This window comes from Astyanax mexicanus, chromosome 23 (genome assembly GCF_023375975.1).
Source record: "Astyanax mexicanus isolate ESR-SI-001 chromosome 23, AstMex3_surface, whole genome shotgun sequence".
Taxonomy (NCBI): domain Eukaryota; kingdom Metazoa; phylum Chordata; class Actinopteri; order Characiformes; family Acestrorhamphidae; genus Astyanax; species Astyanax mexicanus.
In genome coordinates this window covers 18,551,075-18,563,207 of record NC_064430.1, presented here as the reverse complement: position 1 = coordinate 18,563,207, position 12,133 = coordinate 18,551,075, and the positions used below count along the sequence as shown (strand labels likewise).

The window sequence follows — 12,133 nt, the reverse complement described above, 5'->3', positions numbered from 1 at the left end:
GTAAACAAAACTGTACTTCTTAAAAAAAAAAAAACATTTCAGCTGAGTCTGACAAGTCAAACTAGCGCTGGATGTTAATCTACACAGATTTCTGTTCCTCTGGGTGAGTAAAGCACTTCTGTTTATTTACATTAAGCTTAGATTTACAGATTTCCACTAAAGCTGGAGCATTAGCATTAGCAGCTAACCGCTAGCGGTAACAGAGCTACCCTGAGTGTTCCAAACTAGCAGTTTGTCGCTTGTTTTAACATGGTAAACATGCAGGCTACAGTCTGATACACTCGCCTCTGAACAGCAAGAGCTAGCGCTGTGGTTAGCAGCTAATGCTAATGCTGCTCCAGCAGTGGTATCCGGGGTAAGGAGAAGTCTACAGGCAGATAATGCTTATCTCTGAACAGCAAAAGAGCTAGCCCTCAGCGTGGTTAATGCTAATGCTGCTCTAGCAGTGCTAGCCAGGATTAGCAGCAGGCTACAGGCCGATAATACTCACCTCTGAACAGCCAAAGAGCTAGCACCCGGCGCAGTTAGAAGCAAATGCTGCTCCAGCAGTGTTATCCAGAGTTAGCAGCCGTCTACAGGCTGATAATACTCACATCTGAATGGCTAAAGAGCTAGTGCGGTTAGTAGCTAATGCTAATACTTCTGGAAAACTAAACTAAAACTCCTGTATAATGCTGTACTTCAGCAAAATGGCTTTACTGCTCCTTACAACCTGACTGGTAAAATTCCTACATAAGGCGTTCCGGATTAAAAGGTGCACTGACAATTGTTAAGAAAATGAAAGAATTTTAAGTGCGCTTTATAGTGTAAAAAATACAGTACATCAATTGACAAAAGATATGCAATTCTTAGGATACATTTATGCCTCAGGCAGATATGTAAATGATTGCAGGTAGGGTCTGGTTACACACTGGGTCTAAAAGAGTGTGTAAAAGTGCCTCCCCTGCTGCCCTATAAAAAGACTTTTAGAGGACTTTTGGGTAGTGTACCTCATGGTGAGATATTGTTGGCTGTTAGATATGACTCTATGATGGATTTGAAGACATTTTGCCCTGTTATCAGACTTTAAGAGGGCACACATTATTGGCTTCCATTTGGCATTTTTCAGCAGGATAATGCTCACCCATGCACAGCAAGAGGTCCTCATGAATGCAACACTGCAACACTTTCTTGACCTCTCTCTTTTTAAGCATTTTTATTGCCATAAGATTTAGATCAGCAGAATCAAGAATGAAGCATCAGTAAAAGGAACAGGTCCTACCAACAGGGATCATTCATATGAACCCTTCAAAACCTGCAAGCAGTAAAACACTGCTCCCTATTGGCGTATTTTATATTTGTTCAGAACAGATTTTTTTATATGTAGCTACATCACTGTGGTTATTGTGCCCCTAGTGGCCACATGAGGTTTTACACATGTTTGTGTTTGGTGTTCTCAGTGGTGTGTAACCGTCACTGTCAGCACGGCGGCAAGTGTGTGTCACCTGATGAATGCGAGTGTCATCCAGGCTGGACAGGACCATCATGTGAGACAGGTGCGTGTGTGTGTGTGTTTAGTTAGCCCCCTTAGGACCTCTGGACCTTTTCTGTAAAATCCATCATACACTCAGTGTGTGTGTGTCTGTGTCCTCTGTTCTGGCTGACACTGTGAAAGTGGAGGTCATTTTTTTCAGACGGAAAAGTGTGTTTGTCTGTGTGTGTGTGTGTGTGTGTGTGTGTGTGTGGCCCATTCTGATACAATAATAGTAGCCCTCCCCACCCTGCAAATACACACACACACAAACTCACAATATTAGGGCAATATTGCCCTATTGAACATCTCCCACATGCACAAAATACCAGCTGGAGTTATCGGATACAGCTCAACCATGGGCACCCATTTTAATTTTATGAGTTTCCTTTATAAATGTTGTTCGGATCAGTAATTTCAGTTAAATATATCATATAGCAGATAAAAATAGTGATATTCGAAAAGTAACATTTTAAAGGATTTACAAAAACTGTGCAATAATTATTTAAACAAAATTAGGCAGGTGCATAAATTTGGGCACCCCAACAGAAAAAATACATAAAAATTTAGTAGATCCTCCTTTTGCAGAAATAACAGCCTCTAAACTCTTCCTATAGCTTCCAAAGAGAGTCTGACTTCTGGTTGAAGATATTTTGGATCATTCTTCTTTAAGAAACATCTCCAGTTCAGTCAGGTTTGATGGTTTCTGATCATGAACGGCCTGCTTTATATTTAGGTCTGGGGACTGAGATGATCATTCCAGAATGTTGTACTTGTTCCTCTGCATGAATGCTTTAGTAGATTTAGATCAGTGTTTAGTTAACGAATATGACTGTTCTCACCATCCTTCTCCTTTGACTATCTGAGATTTCTCTTGTTCTGTCACTTCAGGCTTTAACTAGAACTGTTCCTATGATCTTCCATTTCCTCGCTCTGTTCCTCACAGTGGAAACTGACAGCTGAAATCTCTGAGACTTTTTGTATTCTTCCTCTAAACCATGATGTTAAACAATCTTGTTTTCAGGTCATTTCAGAGTTTTATTTTGAGGCTCCCATGTTGCCACTGTATAGAGAAGATGCAAAGAGGAGAAAATCTTGCAATTGGCTCCGTAACCTTTTCTCATAATTGTATTTATCTGTGTATGTAGGTCAAGGGTCAATGAGCTTACCAAACAAATGTTGTGTTCCAATAATTAGTGCTAAAGATATTCAAATCAATAAAACAACAAGGGTGCCCAAATTTCTGCAGCTGCCTAATTTTGTTTAAAGAATTATTGCATACTTTCTGAAAATCCTATAAACTTTATTTCACTTCTCAAATATTACTGTGTTCATCTGCTATATTATATATTTAACAGACAATGCTGATCCGAACAACCAATACATTTTTAAAGATCAATTCTAAAAAATATCAGAGGTGCTCAAACTTTTTAATACCACTTTGTGTTCAGGACTTCCTGTAGCAACACGTGACTTCCAACTGGCATTTTTCAGCAGGATAATGCTCACCCACACACAGCAGGGGATTCCCAGAAATGTCTTCACCAGATTGTAATCATTCTTTGGCCTGTCTGGTTGACTGATATATCATTAATCATACGTTTATGGGGGAAAACACAGCGGGGAAACAAAGCCCCACCACTTGATTGTTTATAATAACACATAAACAGAATGATGATAATGAGGCATAATGAGGCATCTAACATAATTGGACTAATTAAACATCTGCCTTATCATTTACTATAATATTGTATTAGTAATAAGCCATTAATGTAATGATGTACAATAACAGGTTGCTAGGTGCTCTGCATAAGTATTTTAGCAGCATAGCAACCTAGTATGCCATAGCATTGTAGCAATTTCATAGATACAATCTAGTGATAACCTAGTAACCTGTGTTATCAGAGCACCTGTTTTTAGTAACAGGATAGCCTCCCCTTAGCAACCCCCTTACAATACCATGGCTACCACATGGGTATTACTTAAACATCATTGCAATATGCCTTTTTCTAGTCATAAATATGTTGTTATTATTGTATTTTAGTAGTATATAAAAGTAGTCATAACTAAGCAGACAAAGAGTGTTTCAGAGGAACAGTTGGGAAAGGCTCAAAATCATTAATCAACTAATTATTTGTTCGCCCTCACCATATTTAACAATTAATAATGATTTATTTATTTGTTTTACCTTTCATTTTTATTGCCATATTTTTCTGTTTTAATCATGTATCATACAAACCTTTTACACTCCATTTGTGTATAAATGTATAGAGTGTATAAAATTAAAATAAAATTTGTGGCAGCAGTGCACAAAACATTGCATATGAGTGCGTGTGAAAGCATAAGATATAAAATAAATAATACAAGTATTATTATTATTATTATTATTATTATTATTATTATTTGTGTGCATGTGTGTTTGTTTCTGCAGCACTGTGTGACCCGGTGTGTGTGAACGGTGGTGTGTGTGTCCGTCCAAATGTTTGCTCATGCCAACACGGATTCTATGGAGCACAGTGTCAAAATGGTAATGCACTCACATACATACACACACACACACACACATGCAGACACACACTTTCAGACTGTTCAATTCAGTTAGGTTTGAGTCAATTTAATTCAGTTTAATTTAGAGTCTTTTTTTGTTAAATCTAGTACAATTCAGTTTGATTCAGTTAAATCAAGTAACATTTGTTTTTATCAGTATTTTATTAAATCCACTTCAGTGTAGTACTCTTCAATTTAATTACATTTAAATCATTTTCATTCATTGTTAGTTCAGTTCTGTTCAGTTCTAAAGCAAACTCTCTCTCTCTCTCTCTCTCTCTCCTCAGCTGTGTGCAGTCCCGCCTGTAAGAACGGTGGTGTGTGTGTGCGTGAAGGTGTGTGTTCTTGTGCTCAGGGCTACTCCGGCACACACTGCGAGAAGAGTGAGTAACACAAGTATAAAAATAACAGCAGTGCTGAATAGATAGATAAAGTGAAGATGTGTGAAGTTGTTGTTTTGTGGAAGTTCTGGTGGAATAATGATGCTGATGCTGTTCTTCTCCTCTGCAGGTGTGTGTGAGCCCGTGTGTATGAACGGCGGCAGGTGTGTGGGTCCGGGTGTGTGTGACTGTGTGTCGGGTTGGAGAGGGAGGCGGTGTGATAAACGTGAGTATAAACCTCACACACCCTAAAAACTAACGCTAACCGTCAGCAGTGTCATTAAAATATGCATCTGATTGAATGGGTAATGAAACAGCCTGTATCTGATCTGATTGAATGGTTAGTGAAACAGGCTGTATCTGATTGGATGGTTGATAAAACAGCCTGTATCTGATTGGCTAGTTAATGGAACAGCCTCTATCTGATTAAATGGTTAAAGTAACAAACTTCTTTAATTGGATAATTAATGAAACAGCTTGTATCTTATTGGACGGTAAATGAAACAGCCTGTATCTGATTAAGTGGTAAATAAAAAAAGCCTGTATTTGATTGGATGGTTAATGAAACATCCTGTATCTGATTGGGTTGTTAATGAAACACTCTGTGTCTGATTGGGCGGTTACGGAAACAATATGCATTTGATTGGATAGTTAATAAAACACCCTGTATCTGATTGGATAGATAAGGAAACTGGCTGTATCTGATTTGATAGTAAATCAAATCTGTATTTTGAATAGTTATCTGTATTTTGAATAGATTGGCCAGTTAGGGTAACAGTCTGTTTCTGATTGGATGGTTAAAGAAAAAGGCTAAATAATATTGCATGTTTAGGAAAACAGGCTGTATCTGATTGGATGGTTAAAGAAAAAGTCTAAATCATGTTGCATGTTTATGAAAACAGGCTAAATCATTTGAGAAAACAGGCTGTATCTGTTTGGATGTTCATCACAGAAAACAGACTGTTCTATGCTCTATTGCAGCGACTTGCCTGCAGAAGTGCCTGAACGGAGGAGAGTGTGTGGGACCGAACACCTGCCACTGTAGTCCAGGGTGGCAGGGAACACTGTGCCAAACACGTAAGTACAGTAATTGAATTGTAATTATATTTATTCAGTATATGCACTTCCTCACAAAATATCATTAATCTGAATGTGTGAGGTAGTTAAGTGTGTAGAAACTGGCCTGAGGTCAGCCTGTTCTGCTCTCTCACTAATTATCTCCACTTAGACTGACCTCCCTGATCTGTCTTACTATAGACCTGATACGGCTGCAGTCTGCAATTCATTTTAATTCATTTAATTCAATAAAATTCATTTTTTATTCTGGGGTCATATTCCTATCTGACTTTATCAAAGCAGTACTGGATCTATGAGAGCTAAGGGCTCTGTCCCAACTATATATTATCCGATAATACTATTAGTATAAGTATAGACTATAGACTAGTCTTAAAACTACAGCTCTGGAGAAAATAAGACCACTTCTGACTCTGAATCAGTTTCTCTGATTTTGCTATTTATAGGTATATGTTTTAGTAAAATGAACATTGTTGTTTTATTCTATAAACTACTGACGACATTTCTTCCAAATTCCAAATAAAAATATTGACATTAAGAGCATTTATTAGCAGAAAATGAGAAATGGCTGAAATAACAAAACAGATGCAGAGCTTTCAGACCTCAAATAATGCGAAAGAAAAAAACATATTCATAAAGTTTTAGGAGTCCAGAAATCAATATTTGGTGGAATAACCCTGTTTTTTAATCACAGTTTTCATGCATCTGGGCATGTTCTCCTCCACCAGTCTTACACACTGCTTTTGGATAACTTTATGCCTCTACTCCTGGTGCAAAAATTCAAGCGGCTCAGTTTGATTTGATGGCTTGTGATCATCCATCTTCCTCTTGATTATATTCCAGAGGTTTTTAATTTGGTAAAATCAAAGAAACTCATAATTTTTTTCCAGAGCTGTATCTGTTTATGTTTATCAGTTTAATACACAAAATATTAACTCACAAATCCCCTTTGCACTAACATAAAGTGATGAAGCATTGCTATGCCAGCATGCGGCACTGCAGTTTCTATTGCAACCGCCACCGCTCCACTTGCATCATTACTTGCATCACTTGCATTAAAGAGAAACTGCACTCTTTCTCTTTTATTCCTGTGTCTGTCTATGTCACTCACTCGAATCATAACACACAGATCTGGTAGACTGAGTAGCACCATGTGTCATATTTCCAAGTAATGGGTCACCAAACCTGCATAAACCTGCATTAACCTGCGCCATAAAGGCTAGAAGTTATGCTGGTTAATATAACCACTTGAAATATGAAATAGTTTATCACTTACAGGGGTTGGACAATGAGACTGAAACACCTGTCATTTTAGTGTGGGAGGTTTCATTGCTAAATTGGAGCAGCCTAGTGGCCAATCTTCATTAATTGCACATTTATCAGTAAGAGCAGAGTGTGAAGGTTCAATTAGCAGGGTAAGAGCACAGTTTTGCTCAAAATATTGCAATGCACACAACATTATGGGTGACATACCAGAGTTCAAAAGAGGACAAATTGTTGGTGCACGTCTTGCTGGCGCATCTGTGACCAAGACAGCAAGTCTTTGTGATGTATCAAGAGCCACGGTATCCAGGGTAATGTCAGCATACCACCAAGAAGGACCAACCACATTCAAATCACGGCAGAATTTAATGTGCATGCACCTCAACTCTCCTGTTTCCACCAGAACTGTCCGTCAGGACAATAAATTATTGTGCTCTATAACCAGGTGTTTCAGTTTCATTGTCCAACCCCTGTATAGCTCCATGCCGGAGTAGAACCGCATCTACAGTAAAGGAAATAATTATTTGATCCCTTGCTGATTTTGTAAGTTTTCCCACTGACAAAGACTTAAACAGTCTGTAATTTTAAGGGTACTGTATTTTTTTGCACTTTAAGGTGCACTATATTATATCAATGAACATCAGTGAGCTTAGGTATTTGAATTTCTGGAGCATGAGCATTAGCGGCTAACCGCTCCAGCAGTGCTAGCCAGGGTTAGCTGCAGGCTACAGGCTGATGATACTTACCACTGAACGGGAAAATCGCGGTTAGCGGCTAATGCTAATATGCTACTCATAAGATAACACATATGTTAGACGCACTGAATCAAAACAAGGTGCACTGTCAATTTTGGGGAACATTAAGTAATTTTATGTGCACCATATAGTGCAAAAAAATACAGTAGGTTAATTTTAACAGTGAGAGATAGAATGTCATAAATAAAATCCCAAAAAATCACATTTGTATAAATTATATATATTTTTTAGCATTTTGCAGAGAGAAATCGTTTTTAGTATTTGATCCCCTACCAACCAGTAAGAGTTCTGGCTCCTACAGACCAAATAGACGATCCTAATTAACTCGTTACCTGCATTAAAGACAGCTGCCTTAAATTCATGTCACCTGTATAAAAGACTCCTGTCCACAGACTCAATTAATCATTCAAACTCTAACCTCTAAAACATGGGCAAGACCAGAGAGCTTTCTAAGGATGTCAGGGACAAGATCATAGACCTGCATACAGCTGGAATTGGTTAAAAAATCATAAGTAAGACGTTGGGTGAGAAAGAGACAGCTGTTGGTGCAATAGAAAAAAAAATGGAAGAAACTATAAGGAACTTCTAATTCAGCAGGTCTCGTCGCTGGGTGGTGGTGGGGTGGGGGTTAGCTAACTAAGTTAGGTAAAGCTAAGCTAAGTAAACAAAACTGTAATAAAAAAAAGACTTTCTTTTAATGCCAGTTGAGCGCTGCATGTTAATCTAAACAGATTTCTCTCCTGAAAACTGTTTGTTTGGGTGAGAATAAAGCGCTTTCGTTCTTTTTCAGTAAATTAAGATTACCGAATTTCTGGAGCATTAGCATTAGCGGCTAACTGCTCCAACAGTTCTCAATGGACATTTCTTTTAATGCTAATCAAAAGCTGGATGTTAATCTTTACAGATTTCTCTCCTTGTTTGGGTGAGTAAATCACTTTCGTTTATTTACAGTAAACTTAGATTACCGAATTTCAGGAGCATTAGCATTAGCGGCTCAATTGACATTTCTTTTAATGTCAATTCAGGACTGGATGTTAATCTTTACAGAGTTCTCTCCTGAAAACTGTTCATTTGCTTATTTGCTTATGCAGTGTCTGACACTGAGGTATGACTCACTGTTTTGGCTTTTGACATTAGAATAGAATTATATTTAATTATAACACATTCAACTGAGAACACCATTACTCTTTTCTACAAGTGTGTGAGTGTGTGTTCCGCTATTGCTGGCCACATTGTTTACTGCTTATGTTTGGTTTTAATTAAGCGTCTCTAATAGCCTCGCGTGCCGTTCTGCATGCCAAGACCCAAACCCGCCGGGAACGTTTCAGATAAAACCGGAGAAAAGCAGCGTTCCTCAAACACCGACCCTCAGCATCATCCTCTCCCATTAACGATCCGCAGTAAATATGACAGATCACCTGCGTTTATTTATTCTTCTTCATTCCTCCTGTTTATTGGAGTCCATTAATGTCCTAATGGGCTTTGAGTGTGGACAGCACTAAATCCTTTACTGTTCAGTCAATGTAAACACACACAAGGGCATTTGAAGGCTAATCTAAACTGGGGCGTGTCTCAATTCTACAGCTTTGCGTTTTTACAAATACAGCGTTCCACAGTGCTATCATTCACAGGCCACTTTATTAGAAACACCTATCTACTTTTGTGTTTTATCACTGGTCACTTTATTAGAAACATCTATACCTACACACTCTTGTGCTTCATCTCTGGCCACTTTATTAGAAACACCTATACCTTTTAATACTGTGGTAAAAAGATTGATGAGTGGTAAATTTCTGTAATGATTAATTAATGTTATAATTATGGGATGATTTTGCAGCGATCTGTGAGCAGAAGTGTGCGTTTGGGAGTCGGTGCATTAGACCTAACGTGTGCGCCTGCAGGACGGGATACACGGGCGTGCTCTGTGATAAAAAGGTAATTAACAGCTTTATCAAAATTTCTGCATAATACAACAGAGCCATTCTGAGTGAAGTTTAGTGTTTTTTTAAATCTCTTTTCATTAAAGTTGTGAAGGAATGTATACATTTTATATGTAAAATTAATGTTCCCCATTTACAGAAGATCTAATAAAATATATATATAAAAAAAAAACTTTTTCCAGCTTTCCATTCATCACGGCTGATTGAAGAGGAAGGAGCCTGTAGTGAAGACACTGGCCACACCTTGGTGCTTAGCAACCGGACCCAGATAGCGCATCTCACTTGTAAATAAGTGCAGCCTAATCACAGATATTAATTTATATATAAGGGTATCAGATTTTGTACATTTTTGTAATGTCTTGTGGTTCTTAGAAAGTTTGAATTCACATGGTTAGAACCCAGACGGAACCCAAATATTCTGTCATTGTTTTTGTTTGTTTGTCTGTTTGTTTGTTGTTGTTTTTTATTAATAAAAATCATGTCTAGTTATCTAAGCTAATATCTGTCCCTAATGAAACTCCACCCACAGACTATAACAATATTCTACTTATTATATAATAAGACATGTTTGCTACATTCTTTAATACAGGGTTTGTCAAGGGTCCCTAAGTGAAGGCAATGGTTCTACTAAGAACAGTGCCATCTCAAAGAACCAATGAGTTGCTTTTATGGGTTCTTGAGATGGTTCTATATAGTTACAGAAATTCATATATTAATCAGATATACATAAACATTTGCATTTGTGTTTCGACTCAGATACTAAAAAACATGTCTTTAAAACATGGTGGTGGAAGCTTCAAACACATCATATTGGGATAATTACTGTCAGTGTCAATGCTGAACTTCGAATAGTCCACCAACAGTGTCCTGTGGGGTGTGTCCTGTAAGCAGCATCCTGGGGGCAGTGTACTGTATTCCAGTTTAATCCCAGTCAAGGCTGTCGATCAATTAATTTCTAATGATAATCCTGCCTTTTTATGGTTTAGCAGAATAAGATTTTAAAAACTGATTTCTGGGAGGAAAATAAAAGAATGTGTCAATATTAGCACAGGAAAAAGGCTAACTGTTAGAATTAGAATTAGAGATGAAAAAGACAGTTTAGAAGAGAAACCAAAAAAAAAATCCACCCAAAGACACATTATTCCACTTATTATAAGACATGTCTGTTACATTCTTAAATACAGGGTTTTTCCAGGGTTCTCAAGTAAAAGCAGTGGTGCTACATAGAGTAATGCAAAGAACCACTCACAGAACCAATGAGATTATTAAAGGGTTTTCGAAGTGGCTCTCAATCGTTACAGAAAGTCAAATATTAATCAATGCATTATGTGACCCTAGTAAGGAACAGGGGTGATGCCATGTTTTCCTTCTGATTCCACAGGTCTCACCGCTGGGTGATGGGGGGTGTAATTAAGTTAAATTAAGCTAAGTTAAGTAGGCAAAACTGTTATTCTTAAAAAAAAAAAAAAAACAATTGAAAAGTCAATCGAGCACTGGATGTTACCCTATAAAGATTTCTCTCCTGAAAACTGTTTATTTTGGTGAGTTAAAGTGCTTCTGTTTTTTACCATAAGCTTAGAGTTCCAAATTTTCACTGAGGCTGGGTGCAGCAGCAGTAGCATTAGCAGCTAACCGCAAACACATGATCTTAGGCTAACCAACATCATTGTCCGTGCTGGACTGAGAATAGTCCACCAACAGTGTCCTGTGGGCAGTGTCCCGTGAGCACTAATGGAGGACTAGAAGATAGCCGACACAAACTGTGCAGCAACAGTTTCAGAGCTTCTGGCTCTGACTTGACTTCATCTACAAGGTGGAGCAGCTAACTAGGAGTGTCTAGACAAGAATAGAGTGAACAGTGATTGGATACAGTGTTTAAAAACTCCAGCAGTGCTGCTGTGTCTGAGCCACGCCTACCACCACAACATACACTATCACTACTAACCAAAATCATGTCAGTGTCACTGCAGTTCTGAGAATGACCCACCGTTCAAATAATCCTCCTGGCAAGGCCGGTGGTCTGTGTTTGTCAGCGCTCGCACAGTAAATATAAAGAGACCACTAAAAAGACACACATCTGCCCCCCAAACACATTGTGTGGGTAAGGAGTGGAGAGAGTGGGAGCTGGAAGCTGGCTGGTATTTGCCCGCTCTGCTGAAGCGTGAGAGGCATTCCGGCTGTTTCTGTACGATTATCACAAACAAACATGCAGAACCAGACTGGACCAGAACCTCACCTTGGGATTCAAGTGAAGGAGATGCTTTTAAATACTACAAAATTATTGTTGTGAGTAATAAATGAGAATAGTTCATCAACCAGCATTCTGTGGGCATCATACTGTGTACATTGATAAATGACTAGAGGATGACCAACACAATCTGTGCAGCAACAGATTCAGAGTTTCTGTCTCTGACTTTACTTCATCTACAAGAAGGAGCAGCTACTAGGTGGGAGTGGGTAATAGAGTAGAGTGAGAGTGAGTGAACAGTGTTTAAACACTCCAGCAGCACTGCTGTGTAAGAACCACACAGACAGAGAGAGAGAAAGGGACAGAGGTGGGCTGAGACGACAGAGAGAATGATAGTATAAGAGATATGAGAAAAAAGATGTATAGGAAGGGAGGTAGATAAGCAGACAGAGAAACAGACAGACAGTAAGAGAGAG

General features: G+C 38.4%; 1 protein-coding gene across 2 annotated transcripts in view; it reads left to right on the top strand.

The window, feature by feature from the left end:
* The window catches only part of si:ch211-246m6.5 (von Willebrand factor D and EGF domain-containing protein), a 99,888-nt gene extending 89,920 nt beyond the window's left edge, over positions 1-9,968 (top strand). For both annotated transcript variants that reach the window (XM_049471255.1, XM_049471254.1), the window contains exons 29-35: positions 1,440-1,535; positions 3,942-4,037; positions 4,345-4,440; positions 4,568-4,663; positions 5,419-5,514; positions 9,367-9,464; positions 9,652-9,968. In XM_049471255.1, the coding sequence (XP_049327212.1) occupies positions 1,440-1,535; positions 3,942-4,037; positions 4,345-4,440; positions 4,568-4,663; positions 5,419-5,514; positions 9,367-9,464; positions 9,652-9,672 (599 nt within the window). In that variant the 3' untranslated portion in view covers positions 9,673-9,968. The remainder of the gene's footprint in view (positions 1-1,439; positions 1,536-3,941; positions 4,038-4,344; positions 4,441-4,567; positions 4,664-5,418; positions 5,515-9,366; positions 9,465-9,651) is intronic.
* The last annotated feature ends 2,165 nt before the right edge of the window (positions 9,969-12,133 follow it).